Source organism: Sparus aurata, chromosome 4 (genome assembly GCF_900880675.1).
Source record: "Sparus aurata chromosome 4, fSpaAur1.1, whole genome shotgun sequence".
NCBI classification, from domain to species: domain Eukaryota; kingdom Metazoa; phylum Chordata; class Actinopteri; order Spariformes; family Sparidae; genus Sparus; species Sparus aurata.
In genome coordinates, this window is record NC_044190.1 from 18012426 (window position 1) to 18039921 (window position 27496).

General features: G+C 41.3%; 1 protein-coding gene across 5 annotated transcripts in view; it reads right to left on the reverse strand.

Annotated features, from left to right (window-relative positions):
- Positions 1 to 378: 378 nt before the first annotated feature.
- nhsb (Nance-Horan syndrome b (congenital cataracts and dental anomalies)) overlaps positions 379 to 27496 on the reverse strand; it is a 55971-nt gene continuing 28853 nt past the window's right edge. Inside the window, exons 1-12 of one of the 5 annotated variants that reach the window (XM_030414779.1) lie at positions 19428 to 20325; positions 11927 to 12079; positions 11697 to 11833; positions 11255 to 11302; positions 10911 to 10955; positions 10759 to 10803; positions 9861 to 10053; positions 9510 to 9641; positions 8652 to 8804; positions 5141 to 8323; positions 4781 to 4922; positions 379 to 4672 (exon numbers count right to left, since the gene is read on the reverse strand). In XM_030414779.1, coding sequence (XP_030270639.1) covers positions 4045 to 4672; positions 4781 to 4922; positions 5141 to 8323; positions 8652 to 8804; positions 9510 to 9641; positions 9861 to 10053; positions 10759 to 10803; positions 10911 to 10955; positions 11255 to 11302; positions 11697 to 11833; positions 11927 to 12079; positions 19428 to 19476 — 4908 coding nt within the window. In that variant the 5' untranslated portion in view covers positions 19477 to 20325 and the 3' untranslated portion in view covers positions 379 to 4044. Of the gene's footprint in view, positions 4673 to 4780; positions 4923 to 5140; positions 8324 to 8651; positions 8805 to 9509; positions 9642 to 9860; positions 10054 to 10758; positions 10804 to 10910; positions 10956 to 11254; positions 11303 to 11696; positions 11834 to 11926; positions 12080 to 19427; positions 20326 to 27496 lie in introns of those variants that run through there. The other 4 variants (XM_030414776.1, XM_030414775.1, XM_030414777.1 and 1 more) reach the window with 4 other exon arrangements.

A 27496-nucleotide genomic window follows, 5' to 3' on the forward strand; every position in this document is an offset into this window, starting at 1 on the left:
AAGTATGTTCATGAAAAAAATAAACTTGTTTAATTGTTTTAATAATGAGAATTAATACAGTATACTGTCATAACTGTGATACTTTCTGAAATGGTTTTCATACTGTGAAAATCTCATACAAACCCTCAACTTGAGTCAAGTCTACTTCCTTGTCAGAATTATGAGACAGCCCCATTTCAGTGAATAACACCAATATTATTTTGATTGTGTTAAATGATGGGCTCCTTGGAGACTGAATCTGATCATTAACTTCAGTTTTGAGAGAAATACTGTGGTAGACTGAAACTAGACAACAGTGAAGCACTACCATCTAGTGGAGAGGTTGTCTCACTGCACTTGGTCCTGATAGGGAGGAAATGAAGTGTCACACAGAAGGCCTTCCGTTTCAACGCAATCACATTTATTGGCTTTTTTTCTATGCACAGTTACTAAGCAGCCTGATGAGCTGTTAAAATGAATTAGATATAGAATGATGGAATTTTCACAATGTTGTAACCCCCCCTCCAAAAAAAATAAATAAATACAAGACTGAAGGTGTTGCACAGCTCCAAAATATACAAAGGCTTGGAAATAATCATGTAAACTTTGAAAAAAAAAAAAAACTTTTTTGTTTTTATGCTTTTATTGGTTTATTTTACAAAAGAAAGAATTTGAAACATTTTTTCTTTAAAAACTTATTTACAGGTTTATACAAAAATACAAAAGTGATTCAAATCTGTTAAGTCCTAGCTAGTTTTAAACATGGAGCCTCTTTTTAAATAGATAGTTACACTGTTTCTTCAGTGTCTGTTTTTCTGTTCTCTGTCTCATATTCTGTTTAGTGTTACTCCATACTGTACACATTTGAGCAAAATTATCCAGTGGTTATTGTCACACTTCCCTTTTGGGCAAAATTGCGTGCAGACATTTGAAAAAGACAAAGACTTTAAAAAGATTATATATTTGTATTTTTATTTATTGTATTTTATTTCCCAAGGAACTGAGGACTGAAGATTAAAGGGGCTAAACTAGATTCTGCATGGCAACCTCATAGTTTGTCTTTTTATTTAAATTGTGTCAGTCTATCAGTTATCTCCTGCTTTAACAAATAAAGGAAACAGTCTTAAAAAACCTCTATAGCATCAATGCCAGGTACAGTACAGAAAGATTCCACTAAACAAATTGTCAAATACTGTTAGTATTTCTCTTTTTTTATCTTTTAAATGGTGTTTCATAGAGTCACATTGCATTTTTCACGCAATACTGTATCAATCCTACAGATTTGTGTATTTTTAATGTTGTGTGGGCATCAAAATATTTTGCTATGAGTCAAAAGTAAAGACAGTGACCTCATCAGATCTAGATAGTTTCCGGGTCTATGAATGGATTTTTTCTTTTTTCTTCGTTTGTATATTATTTTATTTATACATTTAATCCAAATTTGCTTGTCCAGATATGCACTTAAAACTGAATCAGCAGTTTCTCTTGGAGAATATCTCTCTCACTCCAACTTCCGCAGCTCCAGCAAGACTAGGACCCAGCACCAAAAGTATTCAGATTCTCCATCCCAACAGATTTTTCTTTACAGTCTGTTAAACGTATGATTGTCCAGTGAGTAGATATACAGTACAAGATAAACCCCTGTTTGTGATCACGACTATACAGAACAGAATTAGCCAGACAGTTTGTACATCTATAGAACACACTATTGAACTTGACATTTGAACAGAAAATACAAAATCTTTTCTAGTGGTATGGAGACATCCCTCAGATAAAAATAATGATATGGTGGTGTCCTTTTCTTTTCTTCTTTTTTTCTTTACTTATTGCATGCGATAGAAAACACAACAAATAAAACAATGAACAGGAACAAGTGCGCATCAGCAATATGGGTATGATGAATGTAAAATTCTAATAATCATTTCACAGCTTTTTACGCTCTCCATCTTACACAGTGTCAGTTCTGCAATTCAGATTCGCTGAGTATCAAACAGTTGTGGTTTTGTTATCTATCTATCTATCTATCTATCTATCTATCTATCTATCTATCTATCTATCTATCTATCTATCTATAGCATTTACATAAAACAGTAATATGCTTGCTGAGGTATTCACAGAATACAGTGAATGGTTTCTTCTGAAGTACGGTCTCTGAATGTAAGAAGTATGTTTTGTGTTTGCTGTGGTAGGCAGGTGAGAGTTCAATCTTTGCTTCTGTTACACACTGGATATTCTACATGCATAACATTAACTGGAAGGATGAGATCGTACTCTAACCCTGGTGTTGGGTAGAAAAGGCTGCAGCAATGCAGTGGATGCACTGCTGACAATTGTTGGTGGTTTGTTGTCCTATCCTCTTCTTGCCTCCTCTCTTTCAGATTTTGTGATATGAAGTGTGAGGGGTAAGACAAAATGGTGTACACCAGCCACTGGGTTGAGCTTTCACCTGTCTAATGCTACTGGGTCAGTGCAAATGAAGGAGAGGCAACAAGGAGAGGAGTACAGTGTACATTGTTAAGAGTCATGTGTAATGTTAGTATCAGTGAGACCTGTTCTTCGTTGCTACACTCAGGTTGATTCCCTATAAAATTTCTGCTTGTTGTTTTATATAGATATTACTTTTTATATTCAGTACAAATATACATATGCAATTTCATTATAAGATATATTTTCTTTTCAAGGAATATTCTTGAAGAATCATGAAGTGCAAAAGCGAGGTTGGTTCTTGGAAACCTTTCCAAATTAACCTCTAGTCAAACCGATTGAGGACCCTCTAAAGCATTTTCACCGTCTGCACTCAATGGTATCTTTAAAACTGTTTTAAAATGCACTTTCCCACTTCAAGTCAGCACAGCAAGACTGGCCAGCTGCTGGAAAAGCTTAATCAGTCTAAACATACTAAATTTCAAGGTTGGGTTAAAATAGTATGTGATTGAACTCTGGTGGAACATGGCGTAGGTCCATGTTTATGTGCAGGGATGCTTTAATGCCCTGCTTACAACCACCTCTAGTAGAGAAAGGCCACTGTGCGATTGTCCAAAATTAGCCTGTATCTTTATCAGATGGGCCCCGTCTAGGCACTAGCCCTTGTTCCTTCTTGCTAGACACTCAAATCCAAGACAAATTAATTTAGATTACTGTCAATGTGGTACAAATGTCAATAAAACCTTTCACAGTGAAAGACTAATCATTCTTATAATACAAAGGAACCACAAAAATGTTGACAGAAACCAGGATCCAGGGGATGTTTCCATATAGGGTCATGCAACATGGTGAAACTTTATCATCATGTTCTGAGGCGCAGTTTTACAAAAATACATGCATCATGTTATCTTTTTGGATATAATTAATGTGAAGAAATATATGATTGGCTCTGTGTGATATACTTTCTATGCCAGGTCTGCTGATGGAAATATAATAGATAAGTTGGTGCTGTTTTGTTAATAACTTCCACCACTGAACAAACCCTTGCTTGTTGGCAGGAATATTGAGTATGGACTCTAGGAAGTCTGATCAATGCTTTGGGCACCAAAAGTTGGAAGAATATTACATTTCTTAAGAATTTCTCATTTTAATACAAAGCAGTTCCTCAGCGACACACACACACCCACACCATTCAAAACACAAGAAGTAGAAATATCAGTGGATGTTGCATGTGTTTGTACATGCACACGCACATTTTCCATACTCCACAAAATGTATTTTATCATCATAATTTAGCAAACATTTGGGACTTTTTTTTTTTCTTTTTAAAAAAAAGACAGTTCAATCAAAATAGGTCTTATGTCTTGCTCTTTCAACTATGAAGGAGCCATTCTTTTGATGATACAGTATTTAGGTATATCCTCAAAGTTTCATAATCATCCCTTTATGATTCAGCATCTCACAACACTCTTTATGACACCCTTAAGTAGAATAGCAGAGTGCAGTATAGCAACAGTCAGATTTTGTGTGTCAAAAGAATTACGCTAGTGGCCTTGACACATCAAAGATTAGAAAAGTCAGAGGGGCCTTTTCAAATGCAGAACACAGCTAAGAGTAGAGGACATCTCTCATCAGGTGATTTTAGGAGGATCTGTCATCATGGGGGCTCCCATCTGAGTTTTCCGTCTCCCCTTCAGAAATGGCTTGCATGGGGGCTGTATAGAGGCGACTGCGTGTACTGTAGCGACTGCTGTTGGCTACAGGGGGAATCCGAGAACGTCCCTGTCGCGATGCAGCTGACATAGGCAAGGTTTTAGGGGTAAAACTTTCAGAGTTGGCCCTGGGGAAAAGGCCCGGTATCTGGATTGGGTCCAGGCCAGGAATAGGGGGCTCTTGGAGTGTAGAGAGTGGCTCCTCAGCTTGTCTTATGGGCCCTTCCTGAATGGACTCCCCTGGGGTTTTAGGGGTTATAGGACTCTTCAGAATCTCTGTAGCTGACATACGGTAGCTAGAATCAGACCTGCTACCTTTCTTCAGCAACAGGAGTTTAAACTCCTCGTTTGATGTGCTGGATTTCTTGGCGCTGCGGTAAATTGGCACAGGGGCACGTTGTGACCCAGCAGCAGTGGGTAAGGTGGCTGGTATGTTGAGAGGAGGGGCTGGTGGGATAATGACAGTTGAGACAGGAGCCACTGGTGCTGTAGGGCAGAGACGAGACTTCTGATTTATGTCTCCTGAATCTTTACGTCCCAGGACCTTTCTCTTGGATCTGAATGAGGAAGAAGACAGACATTGGATGAGCATTAGCACTAAAATCTGAAAAATACTGTAGACGGAGAGTCACACAGATTAACCACCACTACAAAATTTACAACACCTGTGTATCATGGCAAACAGGTCTTCAGTTGTGCGGGACTTGTTGGGTGATGTTATGATAACGTCATCATCCACTTTGGTGTCATCCGTCAGGGGGGAGAGTGAATTATCACTGGGCGTGGAATCTGCAGCACACAAGATCCCTATCACATGTCATCTGGTTGTCTGATCATTTAGTATACAGTGGGTGAAATAACCATTCTTTAACCAAGCTTTTAATTTATGATTGAAGTTTACAACATGGTTTATCAGCTATTGCAGTTCGGCTCCTTTTTTATGTAAATACATACCAGCATGTATTTTCTGTAATCTTTAGAAATGATTTCTACTTCTGTCAGATAAATTTTGTTTAAAATCTTACCTTTACTGAAGTAATCCTCAGTGTCAGGAGTGGTGGAGTCATCTTTGCTCTCATGTGGCTGATGCTGATGGGCACTTCTGGTAGCACCTGATGTCACTTCCTCCTCTTCTTCCTGATCTTCTTGTCCTCCTTTCCTTGCATCGCTGATTAGGTAAGGATGCGATGTCTCCATTATGGTACCAGGCACTTTGACTGGACTAGCCCAGGGCCCTGAGTCTAAGTGGGATCCCCCCAGCAACTCATATGCTGGGGGTGGAGGGTGGTCCGATCGCATGCCTCCTCTGGAACATGTTACCCTCGGTGGCTCTTTCACTTGCTCTTCCTCTTCCTCCTCCTCATCTTCATCATCATCATCATCCTGGGAGAATGAACGCTCTCCCAAAACCCTAAACTCAGAGTGTGCATGAGCTGAGTGTGTGAGCCCTCTGAACTCTGTGTGCGAGTGGATATGCGTGTGGAGATCCACAGGCGAAGGATGAGGAGCACGTGGCACAGGCCGATGCAATGGTGAACTTTCATCTGAGAGTTCTGATGATGGGTCCATCCGGGTTCTGAAGGCTGTCATTGCCCAGAAGGTTCCAGGTCCATATCTGTCCTGTCTGAGTAGCAGGCTTTCATAGGATGGAGGCCCATCAGGGTGGCGGCCAGGGGGAGGTGGTTGCAAGTGTTCAGGGGAGGAGGTGTTGTCATGAGCTGGGGGTCTGGGAGGTGGTCTACGCGGTGGTAGAGGCCTAGTGTTAACAGGCGGTGGAGCAAGAGTAGAAGCACTTGGAGGACATTTGGGTCTCGTAACTGTCTCTGCTCCACTTGCTGTTTCCTGATCTGGAGCGGTAGCACTTTCTGTAGAGTGGCTAACAGAATGGAGCTGCACTGAACGAAGAGCAGAAGGAGTTATCACCAATAGATTAGAGCTTGAAATTTTCGGAGCAATGTTTGGTGGTGGTGGGTTGGTATTTGATGCCTCAGGGGCCAACAACTTTGTTCCAGTGGCTAAAACATTTGCAACTCTGTGTTTGCTGTGGTGGAGCGTGTGCATGTGGTATGTCCGATGGGATAGTGTGTGTCTGACATAACCACCATGAAGAACATTGAGATCAAGTTGAGATGGTGGAGGTGGGAAGTCTGGGTCTCTCTTATAACCAGAGGAAATAGAAGCTCCATCTCTGGGGAAGTGCTGCAGTGACGAGAGAGAAGACTTCCTCTCGGGCACCTTCGGCTTTCTTTTGCCAGTTGAGGGAGACAGAGGTCCTGGAAAGAATGCTGCTGAAGATGAGGGCAAGGTTGACGTAGGAGTCTCTGATTGGCTGGAATAGCCACTTGATGGTGAGGCTAGACCAGCCAGCTTCTCAGGTGACCCAAGTTTGAAGTCTCCAGGCGGGAGAGGTGGACTAGTTGCCCTGTTTTCTGAAGCCTGGGCAAGAGCCTGGGTTTGGGCTTCTGTGGAGGAGGAAGAGCTGTCTGGTGACTTAATACACTCCATTACAGTAGTGCCTGTAGCTGTGCTTGAGTTGGACATGGATGTGTACTCTCCATTGCTGGACTTAAGCTCAGTGTTGTGAAGCCACAGGTCTGCATAGTCAGATTGCACAGCACCTTCATCCTTAAATGAGTGTGTATCTGCAGAGCTGAAGGACATGGGCTCTACTATGTCCACGGTTTCTCTCAGTCCCATTCCCCAAGTTCCCAATGGCTCTGCCACTAGACAAGATGTCTGTAATGGTTCTGGAGCACCTCCAAGCTCTAGCTCCAGTTCCAGCTTCATATCTGTGGAAGACAAGGTAAGCTCTTGTTCACTAACCGTCTTTGGTTGATCCTGATCTGCCTGTGTATCTGTTCCAACATCAACACTAATACTGGTTTCCTTCAGCGAGGTGGTCCGTTTAGGTGGTGGAGGTTTTGCTTTTGGTTTCCTCAGTGGACGACAAGTCCTCCCCAGGGTCATAGTGCCTGCCCTGAAGTCAGCTGAGGGCTGGGAGTAAACTCCATGGGATAGTGGGACTGCCACAGTGTTGGATTGGCCACAGTCAGGTCCTGTGTCTGCATAGTTATACATGTATCCTCTGTAATTCTGGTTACACTCCCCAAAATGCACAGAAGAGGAGTAGAAAGCCTCTGTATCAGATGGGTAATGAGAGCCAGGCTCTTTTTCAGTGTTGGTGGTCTTGTTTTCACTGAAACAGGTTTGGTCTTCTAGACCTTTGGAGCCATATTCCTGGGCTAACCCATGGCTCTGTCCCAGGTTTTGGGTCTGGTCAGGGTCATGGTCCGGGTCAGTTTGGTCTTGGTCCGGAGGGTATGTCCACTCCCCCTCACTGGCCGTACTGACCCCTGCATCGTCCAGCTGGTCTGTGGCTGAGGATGTGAATGAGCTTGACCTGTGGCCTTGCCCCTGGGGTCTGAGGTCAGAGTGGTATGAGGGATCCAGGGAGAATCCCTCATCAATGGCATTGGGCACAGTGTTGAGTGACAGCTCTGAGTCACAGTGGGATGAGCCTGTCAGTGGTGGAGAAGAGGGTGGGGGAATGGTTTCAGATGTCTGAGAGGGGCAGGTGGAGCTGGAACCACTCCAGTTCCCGCTTGATGACTGGTGGTCCTCCTTGTGGTCCACATGGCTGCCAAGAACTCCTGTAGTAGACACAGAGTGAATAGGGCTGCTGAAAGTATCTGAACTTGATGAGATCTCACAGCTGCCCATGTCAGCCTTGCGGGGCAAACGAGAACGGCCCCTCTCCATCCAGCTGTGCTCTGGGCTTCCTCCTCCTCCACCCCCTCTGTCTCTTTCCCCAGATCGTTGCAGCCTTTTTAGGCTTCCAAGTTGCAGTGGCTCAGGAGCTGCCTGGTCATCTGTACTCTCCTCTTCATCCTTCATCATCATCATCTTCATTCTTGGACTAGGGCCAGGTGGAATAAAGTCCTCTGCTTCGTATGGTGATAATTCCTCGTCTTCATCATCATCATCATAATTGTCATCATCGTCATCCTCATCACTGTCCATCAGACGACCACCCTCTCGTGGTAGGCTACGAGAACGCAAGCGTCCACTGTGGGTTGCAACACTGGTATATGTGGAGTCTGACTGGTCACCCAGGGAAGAAATGTTTCCGGTTGAATGGGATAAAGAGGCAGGGATTCCCTGATGGCCCCGTTGAGCTCTGATGCGCCTTCTCGAGGGAGCAGCTGTACCTGAGAAGGGAGAGACAGAAGAGAGAGAGGGAAAAGGGCAAGACATTTCTTAATTCACATTGATGTAGTTTTCATAAATGAATAATTTGAATTTCAGTTTGATGAATCTAAAATGAAGATGAAACTACTGGTTTGATATTATTGGCAGCTCTCATATGGTTGTCCTGTGCAACCTTAGGAATGGCAGAAGGATTAGATCCAAACATTATCCTACAAATCATCAGATCAGTTCTCCTTGATAAAGTTGGTTGAACAAATATAGGAGCCTTATAAGCTAAAAATAACGGCAATAAAAAACAAGAATACTTGTCCATTCTCAGAAACTTACATGCTATAAGGAAATCATCTGTCTGGCAGCCAGAGTCACGCGTGTGATGTAGACGACCACTAATTGAGAGGTCTTCATGACAGAGAGAGAGTTGGTGGGGGTTGGCATGGACAATCACTGTGCGCTCTCTTGCTACGGGTGATTCATCTGAGTCTGAATGCAAAGAGACAAAGCATGCTGAGTGTCTGAAATATCATGTACAGAACTTTTCTTGAGAGGATATATGGAAAAGATTACCAAACGTGGTCCCTACATTGAAAGGCGAACCACTAAACAACAAGGCTTAAAAGAAAATTGTATTTATTGATTTATTCATCTATTTATTACAACAAAATCTTATTTTTGTTGTTATGGCCTTGAGTTGTACAAGTAATGGTAACATTTTACACACTGGCTTTATTGCTAAGAATCGGGACCTCCCTTGTTCATGATCAGATTGTAAACAAATCCAGAGCTAACAAAGCCATTTTACTGAATCCATATATTTTGGATCCAAAAACAAAACAAAATAATCTGAAATGTACCTGACAATTGTCCATTGCTTTATAAACTGCATGTATGTGTAACTGCAGGTATATGGGTTGAATTTAACTCAGGAGATCTAAAGTAGCCAGTACAGTTTGGGTTGGGAAGATTTAATCGACTGCCATGTTTTTTTTTTTGTCCGCATACGAGTGCTGCTGCTCATTTAGATTGCCCCACTTAACTCATGGCTGTATTAGTCACCTCATCCCTGGATCTTAATTTTCTAACTGGTGAAATGTTAATAAAACCACTAGCAATTTGCCAGACCTACAAACATACAGTAGATTGTCTTTAAATCTCCCACTAAATGACCAGGTGTGCTCTATAACATACCCATGTCATGTTGTACTCTTTTAGGTATTCCTGTGATAGTCTTCCTCCTCCTCAGCTTCCTTCTCCTCTGAAGAACTGACTGGGAATGGACGAGAGAGCAACGAGCACTTGCTTCCCTATCAAACCCAACTCCTGCAATGACAACACAGATGACATAAGCCATAAAAAAGTGTAATATATTTTTGAATTCAGTGGACTATTTTACGCAGTAGAGGGTAACAGTACTTTCTATTTTCAGAAAGAAAAAATATACAAAATACAAAAAAAATGTATGTTACTTCGCAATAACCTGATCCTCATTAGGGCTAACCTTGCTCTTTCGTTTGTTTCCTTTTTTCTTCTTTGTCTTACCTGTAACGTTGATGGGAATGATGCAGGAGGATATGGTGTGAGAATCAGCAGTTGACTTCTGATCTGATGGTGGGAGGTTTTCCTTGGACCAGTTTGTCTGTTTGTCCTGGGTCGAGGGGGCTTTGGGGGCTGAGGCCTTGGCTCTGTGGCTGCTAAGGACCTCACCACCTTCGCCTTCCCCTGTGGAGGTAGCCTGGAAGAAAGAGGCAGACAGCAGCAACATTATATGGTAGGTGCTGTGGTAGTTACAGTCCTACATTTTTAATACACAAGTTGCTTAGTTGCACAGACTAAAAGGAATTATTTACAATGGTGCAGTGTAACATGAAGCAGTCACTATTTTAGTATTGTGTCACAGCAAAAACACAACCAAAGGTAGTGAAGGGTTAGGGTGAGTGAAGCTATCGAAAATTAAATCCAAAAGAAAATGCTGGACAAATAGTGTGAATAAAGGATTAACAGAAAGTTAAAAGAACACAAATTCTTGATACCTTTCTAATCCATGGAATAAAGATGCAACCTTCAATAGGGTGAAGTGAGTAAAAGCACTCAAACTATGAACACAAAATACAAAAAAAGAAAAACAAAAGAAACAGATGACATGAGTATTCAAAAGATAAAATAATTTGTGATGATTAAAGGAAAGCAAAAAAATTAAAAAGATGAAATGAATGAGTACAACATTGTTTTTTCTCCAGTTTCACCTCTCAAACTATTTTAAACAATCTCCACTCCACATCACATATTCTCATCGTCACGTTATGTTTGAAACTACTTTTTAATGCTTTTGTTGCGCTCATTTACCCCGTCTTTTAAAAACAACACTAGGGAAAACCAGAGTATCATGACAATAGAATCTGATATAGTTGTTATTGCGCCTTTCGAAAGGCTTTCTTACCTTTCTTTGGATCGTCGGAATATCTGCTTCTCTCCCTGGCCTCTCCTATGGCAGCAGGAAACACACATATATTAACATTTCTTGCTTAGCATGTAAAATATTTACCTAAGAGACTAGATGTGATTCTGTATGTGTGAGTGAGTTTTTCTTACTTTTCTCTGAATAGTCTGGATCTCTGTTTCTCTAACAGTCCTCTCCTTTAAGAGATTCAGAAAGAAGAAATTATGATAAAGTTGGTGCACCAAAAAAGTTCTAGACAAAAAATTACCACAATTGACACATACAGTCAACAGGTACCAAAATACACACACACAAACACACACACTCAAACATAATAAAAGGGAAAATATGTTGACAGTGGTATCTAATGTAGTGCTGTAGGACGGTGTTACATGAAACCCCAGACATACAGCAGTAACTGTACACACAGGAGGATATAACATAAATCTTACACAAGCGACATTAATGGACATGAACACACAAGTATCTGTTTTACCTTCCTGGGTTGATAGTCTAACTCTCGTTCCCTCTCTGCTCTCTCTTGCTGCATGGCAACATCAGAATGAGATACTGTGTCAGTTTATTATAACACATATTCAAGAAGAGACTAAAGGTGCACAGAAAATATAAAATAAAAAAAACGTGAATTGGAAAAATTCAAGATTAATTTCAGTGATTATCTACTGAAATTGTATTTGTTGTCTTCCTCACTATCTCCTACCTCACTAAACATGAACAAGGGAACCTGAGCCACATAAAGTGACACAAACCAAGAATTTATTGACCCACAAGTGTGAAATGCTTGATGAGAACTACATTTACATGAGACAGTTTTAGTTCCTGCCATTTATAAGAATCTGTTCCTAGATAACTACCCCCTGATTGGTTGATTGTGAGATATATCATATTTTCCCTTGTGCACAGTGTGTTGTTCTCACCGCTCGTGCCAGGCGACTCCTCTGTTGCCGCCGGATGGAGTGTGGTGAGGGGAAGGTGGGCATAGGGGGCGCCACAGAGATAGAGATGGTCACCCTGTTCCTTTCCCGACTCGTGGAGCGGTGATGCTGTTGTTCGTCTGTTAACCCAAACACCAGCACTTGAAAACTCACAATCCATGTAATTTGTACACAGTGTATGCAACCATGCAGGTGGTATCAGTCTCTCTCACCTCGATGCAGGGCTCTGAGACTGAGCTGAGCATTTCTGTGCAGCTCCTCCAGACATGGTGGTCGGGAACAGGGATGAAACACGTTGTGTTGCTGGTGCCATGGAGCCTGATAGTGAAGTGACAGCTTACTCTCTATATCCAGGTTCGACACCGCTAAGATGAGAGAGGAGAGAGAGTGGACGTGTTAAATCTCTATGGACTCTTGGTTCAAATAAATCACAACTGGTCTGCACATTGAGATATTCAATGTTCACTGTACATTGTATTAATCTGTCTGTCTTGCCCCTGTTCCAAACTTACAAACATTTCTGTTATTTGTCCATTCAATGGGATCTAAGAATATATCTTTGAACCTTAAAGACCCATAGTCATTGACCAACCAGCAGGCTGGAGTGAAAAAAATAAAATACATGACCCCAATTCTTCCTGCTCTCATTTTTATATCCATTCTGTGCTCCTGAAACAAACCTGTACGTTTGTTGGAACTCTGCCTTTTGCCACACGTCTATTAGTTTGAGGTATTTTGTACATATCAAATAGTCCAATATTTTTAATGTGAAGAATATGATTACATTATTACATACATTACATTATGAAAAGAATATGTTTAAACTACATTCTGACATATGACCCCTCTACAGGACATGGACTCAAGTGAACGCAGGATCCACCATGAGGCCCTTTAGTCGTGAGTATTCTCCTCCCAAAAAAGTCCAATCTTGTTTATGCATTAATATAATATCATAGTAGTTCTAGAGAGAAGATACCAGAGATGTTAATGTTGTTATTCTTGAAGCATGCCTGTTCTACCATCATCAGAGAGAAAACGGCAATAAGCTTAGATCCAGGGTTTTACAAGTTCCCACCTACACAAAGATGCCTCGCACTGAAGTCAGTTAACACATGCAAATACACAATGTTGATTCACACAAAACTGTGAGGACAGTTTGATGAAAGGAACATCAAAAACCTCTGCAAAATAAAATGTGAGACAAGGCTGTGACACACCAGCAGGTGGCAGCTAAACTCACTACTTCAACACTGCATATACCTTCAGACCACTGCACATCTCTCACAGTCCTCCATGTTTACTGCCACCACAACATATTACCATCAGAAAACACAACAGGCCTGTCATCATGAATGATGTACAACTGGGAATCTCTAACTTTCATTTCCAAGGATTAAAACATTTGATTTACAGACGAGTAGAGAGAAGGACTGTGATCATCCATCTCTCTTATCTGCTCTCAGTGCCCCTTTAGCTCTTATTATAAATTCTATTTCCCCTCTTTTAACTCAGAACTCAAAATGCAATTGTGTCCTTGAAAGCCACACAGTACATCAGTAGCCAGGCAACCTTTCATTGCGCATCAAGGCTCATATTTGTCTGCAATTAAATCAGCGAACTCACATCAGCAGCAATCGGCCAATTTAAACTTCAAAGTTAAAGAAGCACGGCAGGCTAGCTTATTATTTAGCTTATTCGAGCTAAATAAACAATTATACAGCTTTCTGCCCCAAAGACTGTCACATACAGATAAAGTCATTTTGTTGTTTTGCACATCAAACCTCGTGTCTTTAACATTGATGAAGATAACATTCATAAAATACAACCAAGAGCTGTACAAACTCCTGTGGCAGATTAAATTGTATCCACTATTGTAGAGGTTAAACAGCAACAATTATAAGACACACTGAAGCTAATTTAGAAATTTATGAAAATGAGCATAATGTCATTTGTGACATTGTTTTCTAAAAGCTGAAATGATGGGATGTTTAAGAAAGTTCTGGGAGATCTTCAGTTTGTTTCATAGAGCTATTCTTCTTATTAAACTGACAGATCCGCAGAATCTGTGAAAACACGCTTTGAATATTTTGTTCTTCCCGGTTGTGACTGTGATTGGTAATAACCTTCTCATTGCCCCATTCTTCTTCCTCTTTGTACCTTTTCTTGCCCTCTTGCTGCCGCCAGAGTATGAATGTGTCTTCCCATCCTTGTCCTCAAATTACAGTGCTAAAACGGCGTCAGAGATCAATCAATAGAACGATGGATCGATAGAGAGAGCCAGACAGACAGATAGATCTGCACCTTCTCCCACAAAGAAAAATCCAGAATTCATGAGTATGCGAAAACCGAAGAGTCCATTGTGTGCTCATGGTTTCATGTTTTCATATCACTCTTGTTTTAGTTGCATACTGAATGATGTTTGGCTCCAAAAACCTTGTGATGTCACAAAATCATGCTTTTATGTAAATACCTTAAACCCTTAAACTTTGATCCCTCAGCAGATGAATGTGAAAACAGCTTTCTAGCACCAAACTCTCCACATAGATCAGTCTGCACAGGGAAGCGCAAACATCCAAGGGAACAGCAATAAGCAGAGTCAAATTGGAGGGCTTGAATATATACCAATAATGTGTACAATTACTGCAAAAATGAATTATATTTAACATCAAACTGGTTCAATCTAGTAACGTTTCCCTCATTACCACTCGGCTCACTACTTCACCAACTCTGGCAGCAATTCACAAGCCGCAAAAAGACTCAGCAAAACATGAACAATGCAGTGCTGGATTCAATATAATATCTCAGAGACTCCACCAGGAATACAAATCATCCCCCCCCCCTCCAAAAAAATGACCAGCAGCATGTAACAAAGTTTTGATATTAAGCATCTTTTGGTTTCACCTCTCTTCCGTACCTGCATTGCCCTGCTGCTGCCTCGCTGTCACTGTCCTGCACCTCCTCTTCATCATCTGCATTCGATTGTAATAAAGCTTTTGCTGGGAGTTACCCATCACGAACATCCAGAACCAGTCAAGACATGGCTGAGCACACGTACACATTCATATAAAACACACCCTGTCTCCCTTGCTCTCTGTCTGTCTTTCACCTGTCATCCCACTCTTTACTGTGTTCCTCCATCTTTGTTCTTCCTCATCCTGAAGTCTGCAGGTGCAACGTCAGCAACTTTCTACTGTCGTCGTCAGGACTTGCCAACAGCACCAGGAGAGGAGAGGAGAAGAGAGGAGACAACGGCGGTAGGAAACACTATGTAGTAAAAGAGATGCAGTTCAATACAGAGAGGGGAGTCCTGCAGCAGCACACATGCGTTCTAAAAGGGCTCAAATATTACACCAAAGCAAAGCAAATGTTTATGATTAAGTTGTGTATGAACTTTATCGTTTTGGTGAGTTTGATTTTGTTTATGGCGGGTTTGACCAAAGAGCATTAATAACGCAATTACACTTGTCTTAGTTCAGTAAAAGAGAGAAGCTAGAATATAGTAAGAGTAGTAAGAGTATCTCATTTCTTGACATTGTGTGAGTTTATTGTGGTGCTGGTAGAAAGTGTTATTACAAGAATTGACGCGCCCAGAGCTCGCTGGTTACCATGCTAACATCTCTGCAATGCAGCACATAGACATGTTTGACATAACAGCACCTCAGTTGTTTCTTCACACTCTGTCGATATGGATGGATGGGATGGATAAAGAATTGAAAGAAATGTACACGCAGATGCTTGAGGAAAGGTGTCTAAAGGTGCAAGTATACTCCAGTCCACCCACACCTTTCTGACGGTGGAATGGTGGATACGGGTGTGTCTGTCACAATCGAACGGTCATGCTCACTTCACGCTGTGCAGGGCCAGGTGTGTGGTTGTGAGGCAGCATTTGAATATCTCTTTCAAGGTCTCTTCTTTTATTCTTTACACAGCAATTTCTGTCACTTTTCATATGAACAGACGAGTACAACACTATGAACATCTTAGAGGAAAGACTGTCTGAAAAAATATTAGCTTTTCCCCACGATTAAACTTAATTTTCAACTCTTGCTCATCTGTATAATGGTTAACTTTTCATGACCTCCGAGTTTTGCTGTTACTGGCAGCTATAAACCCAGACTCAAGACTCTGTCAAACATGTAGCGACAGATTGCAACACGTAGGATGAAGAAAGAAGCTAGCTTGTAACATTAGGAGACCAAATGATGGAAAACACTACATCACATTGTAGAATCTGCAAGGAAAGACATCATGGAAAGTACTTAATCTTCTAATTAATTAGACTTCTTAAGAGTAACAGAGGCAATTTAGTTTCGCTCTTTTAATCTACTGCTTCACTCGAGTCTAGAAGGTTGTGTTAATGTATGTAAAACTCTCTTGCTGTGTTGTCACGTTAAACTGCAGGTCACTGTTTATGCTTCATCCTCCTCTGAACACAAACTCTGTTGTGTATTTATCTCCGTTAACTGTTAACAAAAACCTAGCTCTCCTAGACTTAGCACGTATTTGTCGTTTACAGTATAGCATAATCGGTGAGTTTACTGAGTCTCGTGCTAAGTTGCGAGCCAGTGTTAGCAGCTGGCCCTGACACAGCGCAGCGGTGAGACAGCATGAGAAGCAGCATTATTGTTGGTGCTCGGTTTGTTATTATAATTTGTTAAGTGATATTCATAAGTACTCTACACATACAAAAACCCCTTTCAACCCTTTTTCTATCATCCCCAGGAAGACCAGACACTGTTGGTCTCGAGCCCTACTATGAAAATGGATGCCTTTCCATATTATCTGTCGACGTGTGGTACAAATGAGCTCTGTTCTTGAATACCCCAAGTATTATGGCAGCAAGGTGTGTTTAAACTCCCATGGAGTCATACTACTCTGCCTCCGTGCCACTCTACCCAAAGTGGGTAATAGACCGGGTGAACAACTACAGGTCAGCGTGCGATGGTAGTGGTTTCCCTCACCTATGCACAAAAAGTACGCACATGTATAAAGGTGCAGTACCAGCCGACAGTGATGAATGCGGCAAAGGATGAATGTAGTATTAAAACACCAGAAAGTCTGCACAGGGAGGAGGTACAGACTGTAAGTGTTCAGTCAGTCACAGAGCTTTGACCCTGGAAGGCTTCCAGTCCTATGTGAAATTAAGGAAATAGTCATTTTAAGCCGAATCATGATCGTAGTTTTGGTGCCTTTATTTTAGTGTAAGGGGGTGTTGCATATATTTTATTGCTAATTTGACCCCGGAAAGAGAACATGTTTTGATGGGTAGACCAAACACGACAGTGACATGGTGGACTGGTGGTCTTATACCTTTTGGCGCAATATCAGCTTGCATCCTACTTGGTACCTTCAGACTCCAGAAGATTAGAGGAACAGCCCAGAGGCTGACATTGGCCCAAAACCAGACCAAGTGCTGCTAATGGAAGCTGATCCTTAGCCCACACAGGCAAAGTCTAAAGGTGAAAACTTGGCTGTCCTGTGCAGAACACTCTAATTGAGCTGACAGGTACAATCACCCTGACTCGAAATCGAAAGTACAGAAACTCCAAGAACTTTTGTGTCAAACTGCTGCTGTTTTGCACTAAGAGGGCCAGGTGGCCTTACTGGTTTTGGCAACCAGTAAGGACATCCCTCCAGACTCACCCTAATATAGATAATTCACAATATAGTCAACATATTCAAATCTTCTTTGCTACAAATGCGCTTCATTCAATCTTTGATCAAGACAAAACACATCAAATATGAGGAGACAGCCCGATGAGCCTAAATTTGTGATAATTTATGTGGTGTGGTGTGAGGAGAGCAATCTCAACTGACAACTGTCACTGTTAATGCAGAGGATTTAAATGTGTCATGTTCAGTCATTGGCGAAAATGTAGGAGTGTTTTTTTTATGGCATCACTATCACCTCATCTGGCTGTGGGTCTAATTTTCGTTATCCAAGTGGATGAGTTTTGTCAAAATATCTAGGAGGCTTGGCTTATGTGATCCTTATGGTCTCTGAGACCCCCAAACATTTAGAGCAGACGAGAAAGAAAGAGGAGATGAGGGAACAAGAACAAAATTGATCCAGCGTTACACTATAGTGGAATAAAAAGCCATGCCAACAGACAATAAAAACATGACAACCAGGCACAACCATCCATGACATTTGCAATGAGGACGCTGACTCTCCACATGTCACTGCTTTGATACTGCTCTTTCGCGTTCTGGTACAGATATATGATTTTGTATCTCTCTGTCTGTCTGTCTTTCTCTCTGGTCCAGATGTGAGTGAATGTAAGTCATTAGTGGAGAATGTATTAGGGTGTATCTGGGTCAGGCAGCACACTCCCTATGGCAGTAGCTGCAGAATCTTGTCATAGTAGACAGCTGTTATATAAGAAGCACTGGCTGGCCAGTTCTGCAGAGGAAAAAACTGTGCACTGTTAGCTCTGTTAGAGGGCATACAACGGCTCAGCAGTCACACCACACACTACCTCATCTCATCAATGGTAGTGCTATTCATTTTTTATATTTGTCATGTTCCAGCCACAGTGTTGAAACTGTTGCCAACTTTGCAGGAATAACACTTTGATTTTCAGGAATAATAGTTTTAGACAAACTCCCCACTGGCAGGGCATACAGGTTGGAAAAGGACTGCTGACAAAATACATAATAATCACATGACACATTAACCAGTTAACATACAGTCGCTCCTCTTAACTAGCTTTGAGGTTGTGCAAAGGACAGTATTCCAACCCTGTCTGACAGTGTCATAAATCATTGTAGCTGTTTGGTTATTTGTTTGCCACTAAAAATGTATTCCACGTTTAGTTAATCGATCAAGCACTCATTTTGTCAATAAATTGCAACAAACTTACAAGTTCCGAGAATACAAGGTGGTGTCTTCAAGTGTTAATGATCTAAAACCCAAATAGATTACTGCACATAATGAACAAATACTTTGTACCTCTTCATCAATTCTTACTTCACATAGTGTGTTTGTGAAACGTGCAGTAAATACAATTTGTAGTAGTAGTCATTTTCACTCTCATTCAGTAGATATGTGCTCAATGGAAGTCTTTGAAAGTGTGTGTTAGGAGCTAAGTCTCCATATCTTTGTTTTTTTATGTGCCCTCAACTGTTAAATCAGCTGCTGTAGTCCTCGGCTCGAAGTCAGTGTTGTTTTTTTGTTGTTGTTTTTTTAATGGATTTTCGGTTAAATGCCCGAAATAAGGTCTATGGTTAACAAAGGTTAAGAGATTTTCATGTTTTGCTCCAGACATAAAATACCCCATGCTTGTGTTAACTTGTTTCAGAAAAGGGCAGTATCCAGTTTGCTTTTGTGAACCACTTTTTAGAAACCAGAAAATATTCTCATTAGAGTATGAAGCTAGTAGATTAATTTTCTGTCCATAAACTGATCTATTAATTGACTGATCATTTCAGCCCTAAATGTTCTATGCAAATGTTCTGATTGGGCTTTTCATCACTCGTTATTTCAGTCAGAATACAAAAAAAAATCGCTTCAGCAACTGTGTAGTGTGCACAAACAATGATCCAACAGTGATTCATTGAAAAATATAAAGCTTGATACCATCATCACAGTGACACTGCAGTCATATTCCTGTCTTCATTCAAAGTAATGTAACATTGTAAGGAAAAAAACAGGTACTGCTAACAGGTAATAACAAGTTTTAAGGAACACACTGGTGTTGCACACAGTACCTTTGGATCGCACAGGGACGCAGCCTAGACCGAGACAAGCCAAAGCCATTGTTTGCAGCTGTTTACTTTCTCTCCTTCTTCTTTCCCTCTTTTTTGTCTTTCCTCTGCAGACTCCTTGTCATCTGTCTCTCAGTGCCACATTTTCCACTCTTACAGATCTTTCTGAAACATTCCTGTGCAAGTCCTGCATCCAGACGAGGAACATCTGCAGACACAGACCCTCCCCCTCCATCTCCTCTGCCACCCACCCATCCACCTGCTGTCCCCTGCTCTCTCCTCCCTTCAGCTGACCCAACACGTCACTGGAAAAGGAACATTTTTTATGTCCGTTTTGACGTGCTTGACTTTGGACTCGCCGAGAGCTACACAGCACTCACAAGGAATTATGCACCTACGCTTCGTCACAAAGTCAAACACTTCTCTGTCCCGTCACTGTTATCTCCATGAGTCACCCCCGTCGGCTGATGTCAGATGGTAGGATCCTGCCTGGGCATGGCCTGTCCCTGACCGTAATCTCTTTATGATGCAGTAATATGTGGAGGGAGGGGTGGTGGGGGGGTTCAGCCACAAAGTATTAATGTATTAATCCACCACATGCTGGGAATATGTATCACGTGTTCAATCCTTCTATTGCTGCCACCAAAGAATAATGATCTAAGGGTGTGTGTGAGTGTGAACGAATGTGATAACACCTGACTTTGTATTTGCACAAAAGCATTCATTTTTACAGTCAAACATTGTATGAACATTAAAACAAGTACGAATTGGACCATTCCGACAAACAAAAAAAAATTCAAGCTAAAGCAAATTTTTCAAAGAAAACGTTGTCTTTGTCCACACTGATTATGAGGACTCAACATCCCCATGTGGTTGCAAAATAAACAGCGTTACACACACACACACACACACTCTCAGTCAAACAGAGAAAGTGTATGAGCACCCCGCACGGTAATCTGCTGTAATCTGGAGCTCTGGCAGTTCACTGACTTTGGAGTAGAGCTGGTGGAGCTGGCAGTCTGCTCGAGGAGCTTTCAGCCTCCCGCCGTGGCTGGGAACAACACACATACACTGAAAAAATGTCTGCACACACATGCTAACCCCACCACGTGTCCACACACGCTTCGCCGCAGTGGTCAACATCAGCACAAATACAGAGGAGAACGTGCTTGTGAATATTAAATGTACGGATGTTTCTCTTGGGTTGGCACAGTTATTTACAGCAGTTTGTCTGAAGAGGGCTGCTGGGCGGCCTTTAATAGCTTGTGGTCCCTGGGGTTGTTTGTCAGTTGTGGTATTGAGTGATCTATGAAACATCAGAGCCTGATCACAGACCTTTCAACCGCACATGAGCTGCGTCGTAACCTGAGCTTCTTGGACAGGACCCTTATGGCTCGTCCTGCCTGAGGAGCTTAGGTCAAATCAGGTTCAGTATCATCTTTTAAGTCACTTAACACGTTTACAGGCAGGTTTTCATGTAGGGATCATGCTCAATTGTTTTTCTAGATTTCAGTTTGATCTCCGGAGAATTTGTAATAAATGTAGCCATGACGATGAATAAATATGTATCAGTTCCTCTATTTCTTTTCCCTCCTCCTTTCTTTATGTGTTCCTGTGTTTTGGTCTCTGTTCTCCTTCCTCACAAAATGAATACATCATGCTACCCTCATTCCCTTTTCTCATCCCTCTTCCCCCAGCTGCACACCTGCACTATTGTTCAGGCTCCCTCCTCAGTCCCTCTGACCTGCACAACATTCATGTTTTAACAAGCGTGTGTGTGTGTGTGTGTGTGTACATGTCTATAAGGGTTTGAGGCCTCCCTGTAAATGCTAGCAGAGTTGAGTCACAGTGTCTACAATAGAGCCCAAAAGTCTTATTTATAGCACCGACCACGTCACAGTGAGCCCGGCGAGCCAGAGAAAATATCAACAACATAACAGCAGGTTAAATGTTCAAGGGATTATTTCCTGGCTCTGCATACACTGTTTACTCAATATTAACAGACTCCACTCAAGGTGCTCCTGTGCTGCCCCTTAGTGGCACAGCATGAACACTACACACAGCAAGAGACAACAATGCTGTCTGTTCTGCATGTGTGGACTCGAAGTCACATCACTGAAGCGCTCGGTGGATTTGTGGTTGCTGCTAAATGTTTATCACCTGCTTTCTATATGTTGTGTGTATACATGTGAGAAGGGATGATCCAGTTGAAAAAGCTGCAGTATTTGTCGTATGAGAAACACTGAAACTGAGAAAATAAGGTCACTATGGAACAAAACAACATGTTTCTTAATGATGGCTGGAAATATTGAACAGCCGTTGTAATAGAACCTCCTTGTTCTCCATTAAAGGAGTACTTTGACAATTTTGGGTATGTCAAACTACATGAGAAGATTGATACTACTCTCAGATCTGTAAAGTAAATAGGTAAACTTAGCTTAGCACAAAGGCTGGAAATGATAAAGCCAAGAAATGCATGACACGTAAACACCTTGTGTCAACACAATGTGTTCGTTTTACACTTTGGTGCTAAAACAAACACAAAAAAAAAGAAATGCAAAATGTATAACTATATTGTGTATTGCAAACAATTTAAAGCATGTTACTCAGTGAGCTCTGGAGGTCTTGGAAGATGGATTTTTAAAACCTCTCACAGACCCAGCCCAGCTGTTTCCCTGGTCTAGTCTTAGCCAGCCAAGCTAAGCTAAACAGCTGCTGGCTGTAGCTTCATATTTACTGTACACATATAAGAGTGGTATTAAACCTCTCATATAACTCTGCAAGAGGGAATAAGCACACGTTCCAAATATTCTCTAACTAGTCCTTTAACACGGGGACATGGGAGTGGTGAATGTGAGTATGTGCATTTACCAAGATGTGAAACAATTTCTTTAAGTCAAATCAATTTCATTTTTATAGCCCAGATTCACAGATTTGTCTCAGAGGACTTTACAATAGCAACAACATATGAAACCTTGTATACTTAGATCCTAATTTCGGATAAAGAAAAACGTGTTAAACTAGCAAGACAAGCTTTTTGCTCTTAACTTCATTGTTATAATTATGAAATTGATGTTGTTTACACAATATAATGAATAATGACACTATTTGCATTTAGATTGGTTTCCCATAAATGTCGATTTCACTTTACAATTTTTAACTTCTGAGTCTGCTGAAGACTCACATGGTGTTGAAATGGTAGTCTCTTAAGAAAGTTTGTTGCCTGATCCAATACACACCCGACAATATACCTTAAGTTTTCCCTTACACATGCAATATGTGTGGTGCACACATGGAATTAATAGTGAAAAAGTATGTCATTATTATTATAGAGAAGTAAATATTGAGTACAATTGGTAAGAAAAGCCTTTGCCATGTTCTGTTAATCCAAATAAATTATTGTTGCTTTGGCTCAGATGCAGAAGTAGGCAAAATCAAAAGTTAATAACAAAAGTGGTTGGTTAACTTTTCAAGTTTAAAAAAGAAACATATTTACTAGCTGTTGGAACCTTTATATTTTGCAATTTGTGTGAGAAACAGAAACATTAACTGACTAATATGTTTCTGTCAGTGGACATAAGTGGCAGCAGGAGATCAATGTTTTATCATGTCATGCTGTCATTGGACCTCATCTCCTTGCTCATATGTTTTGAAGCGTCTGCATTTCCCCAGACTTCATCAATTTTGCAGTACTGTTCCTAAAGAGGCAGTTAACAGGAATAAAAATACCGGGAATAATAGAGTCACATAAACTAAATAAAATGGTCTATATGAGTCCTGACTCTTTTGTTTGAACATTGTATTCATTTTTACTAATAATTTACACACACAAACAAACACACACTCACATTGTTAAGCACACACAGTGTCTGAGCTAACAAGAGGGTTACCTGGGGTCTTTGTGTTTGGATTAAATGTTATTCCTGGTAAATGGCACGCTGTACATTCGTCTGCTCACATAAGTTACTTAACATGGATTTAAGTGAAAAAACCATTAATGGCTACAGGGGAGGAAATAAATCCTTCGGTTCTCCCAGTGTCTAGCTTCACTAATAACTGCTTGATCACAGATCAGTGACGAAATTATCGTGTTTTGGCCTAAAACAGCTGTTTTGGTAAACATGTCTAAATGCAGTCTCAAACTGCAGTCGCTGGCTTGGCAGACTTCTGGCCTGTAACTCCATCACCATCCCCTCCACCTCCAGATATGAGTGTCAGGTCATGAAAATGTAATGTGAACGCGATGTGCCACGTTTTGTAGTAATGTCAGTGTGGTATAAGTCTGGATATCTTATTCCTCTGTGCCACCATAGAGCTCAGTTTTTGTCCAAAACAATGCCGGTAATATCATATCGATGAGCTGACATGTTCCTTCATTACAATGACCATAGGCACTGTTGTTTATTTTTGAGTAACTCATGCATACACTATCCTGCTGACATAAATATTCACTCAACGTGTATTAATCCGCATCTGAAAATAGTCCCCCGAAAAAGCACTCTTTACTCTAGATTTTACTGAAACCATTTCTGAAAACGAAATATATTTGTGAGCAATTTTCAAAAGTTTACATCTTCTGTAGGAATGAATGGGCTGGGGGCTGATGTAAAACACAGACTCATTAAGTTAAAGTTAATGATCATGGACACCCCCCCCCCGAAAAAAAACAACAACAAAAAAAAAAACATAGGGAACACATTGTTTGTTTTGACCTATTCATGGGGTTTGTGGACAACAAAACAAAAACAAGAAAATACAGACTACTGTCTGTGTTATCCTTAAAACTTTAAAACAACATACTTCCCACCTAACTATAACATAACTCTGCTTGAAGTAGCAGTTTAGTTTACAGCTCTGCAGTAGGCGTCTTGTTTCCATTTCCCTCCATCATAACACCGGATATCATCTCTGTATAGACCAGCAGCAGGAGGGTGGGAATAAACGCCACTATCATGCCAACAATGATGGTGACAGTGTGTGTGTGTGTGTGTGTGTGTTTTCATATTGTTCTCTGTGTGTGCTTGTCAAACAGGCTTCAGAGCGTGTGTGTGTGTGTGTGTGTGTATGCGCGTGTGTGTGTGTTTGTGAATGCTTCAGCCATGTTGGTGGAATGGCACGAGACAAGCCATCGCCCATGTTATTTTTAACTGCGTGTCTCCATGGAAACCAGCACATATGCGGGGAGGGGGTGATCTCCTGCTGTGCGTGTGCTGAGGAAGATTCCTGCCGCTGGTCATAGAGTGATTTTGCGTGTGCGTGCGTGTACAGGTCCATGCACATCTGTGTATAAGTCTATTAATTGTTTTTTTTTTTTTCCATGTGTTAATACAGTCTTTCAAATAAAAAGCCTTTCTTTTTATATTAGTATGTTACAGTGTCTGAGGCATCTGTGTGTGTGTGGAGATATGTCACACCTGAGAGTGAGACAGAAGGAAGGAGAGGGAGGGGAAAGGGCTTCTGAGGCAACTGAGGAAACACCAATGTGCTGTACCTGATAGTGGAGGGTGGGTGGGTTGGTGGTGGGGGCTTCTGCTACCTCAACCTGAAATAACCCGGGCTGGGCTACGAGTACTAAATACACGACCTAACAAATGTCACCTGCCTTGTTTCCGACATGCAGGTGAGCTGTGACTGAGCCTTTTCCCTAAACTATGACACCTCCATTGAAGAACTTGCCGCTGTACTGACACAATAATGTGATTACGGCAGGCAGTACATTTTGGTCCTGTGTCTCTGGCATCATCAATACTGACTCTTCATTATTTATAATTAATGGATCAATGAACCTACAGTGACTAAGACGTTCCTCTGTCGTCGGGTTGTGGGGGAGGTTTATGTTGGGTGAGGGCATTTTTCTATAGCTTTAGAAACCATCCAACAGTTATCAACTGAGTGAACGTAGTCGTTTCTATGGAAACAACTTAAAGATTAAAGCTGTGAAGAGCGAGAGCCATGCCAGAGTGATTCCCATAATGCTTTGTGCCTGGGGATCTAAGGGAAAGAGAGAGAGAAAAGAGAGACAGACAGAGTGGGACGCAGGAGAGGCAGTGCATGGTCGCGCACGTGCGCGTGTGTGTATGTGTGTGCCACTGTGTGTTTGTCAGCTCTGGAGGTGCTGTGCTACAAATCTGCACTCTATCGTGACAGCTCACATGACCAAAGATACCAAACTCAGCATCTATGCACAAACACACAAGTGTAGTATGTGCACACACTAACATTCACATACACACACACACTGACAGAAGCGTGTTTGTGTCCCTCAGGATGACAATGCATTGACTTCCCAAGAATAATTCCCTGGAAACTTAACCTTAACCATAAAAACTTAATGCCAACCCCCAACCCATAGACTAACATGAACCAAAACTAAACCCTAGACCTCAATCAATCAAGACTTCTAAAATTTTTACACCAACATTAGCATGCATATGCGGTTTCTTTGACGTGGGTCTTGACTTCATCCTTATTGCAAATAGAGGAGTTTGCCTTTCTTGTTATTATTGGTGTGTGTGTTATGTTTGAGTGCACTGACAAGGTTACTGACATCGTTACACCGACTCAACAGTGTCCAAACACTGATGAAATGGAAATGGAAAGTTGGTAATTGGACGAAAATGGCTGTGTCTTCCTGGATGTTGTGTTTTTCATCTCTGCGCATCAGAGCTGGAGCCAATCAACACCAGCAACTACTGCACAGTCATTTTAAGTCGATTGTATCCTGTCTCATTGAAGGAAATAACCAGAGCTTTGTGAGTGTTAGTTTAAGAGTCTAATCTTAACATCAACATGCTAACATGCTCAAAATGCTAGCATGTTGATGTTTAGCAGGTAAAGTTTACCCCTTTCATACTGGAAAAAAATCCCATAAACAGCAAACATCTGGCTTTTGTCTTCAATGTGAATGTGTATAATCAGCATTTACTCCCAACAGTCACGGGTGTTTATATCAGCTCTGGCTTCAATCAGATGTGATCCCACCTAAACACCCGGGTGAACGTACTAGTTTGCCCCTCTTCAGGCGCAATGCTATGACTTATACTGACGGTGGCCTACTAATACTTTTAAATCCGTGCAGTCGGCACTGAGTTTGAATGCAGAACTAAAGAAGGAGATACTTAAAAAGTACTCACCTTTAAAGTGAAACTCTCACTAGTAAGCAACCAAGGCTTTATTTGTGATTGAATATGAGTCAAACCTTTGTGTAAAAGCATAATTACGACGAAAAAGGCACTTTTAAGATTTACCGTAGTTTCGTTTTCAGGCAAGCTAATTTTCAATAGAGCTATTTTTAAAACACTAAGAAGGCTCGACACAACATGAAACTTTGCTCGTAGTATCACCAGTGTCTCTACAAATGAACACGAGCATTGAGAACATTGTTTGTGTACACAGAGTTTACTAAATAAAAGGTTTTTGGACAACTCACGTTAGCAGTAGCATGGAGGAGGAGGCAGGAGAGTAATGGTGGACCGCTCCTGAAGCCTTCCTGTTAGGTTGCACACGGAGACCAACACTTTTTGTCTGCCATGACGGCGACGCGCTGGAGATGCTACTGCTAACGTGAGTTGTCCAAAAACGTTCTTTTTTGGAAACTCTGTGTACACAAACAATGTTCTCAATGCTTGTGTTCATGTGTAGAGACCCTGGTGATACGAGCAAAGTTTCATGTTGTGTCGAGCCTTCTTTATGTTGTTATGTTTTAAAAATAGCGATTTTGATGCTAGTGTAAAAGTGCCCCCGCACTCCATTGAAAATTAGCTTGCCCGAAACGAAACTATGGTAAATCTTAAAAGTGCCTCTTTCGTCGTAATTATGCTTTTACATGAAGGTTTGACTCATATTAAATCACAAATAAAGCCTCGGTTGCTTTCTGGCGAGAGTTTCACTTTAATGTCTTCAATGCTTGTCAGCTGCCTGTTCGGTACTGCGCATGTGCAACTAAGCGAGATGTCCCACTTATTTTTAATGCATTCAAAAAACTTGGATATGTACACTAATTGTGGTGTAAAAGTTGTGTATATTTAGCATAATAGTATTCCATCTGCCGGTCAGCACGAAACACAAAGTAC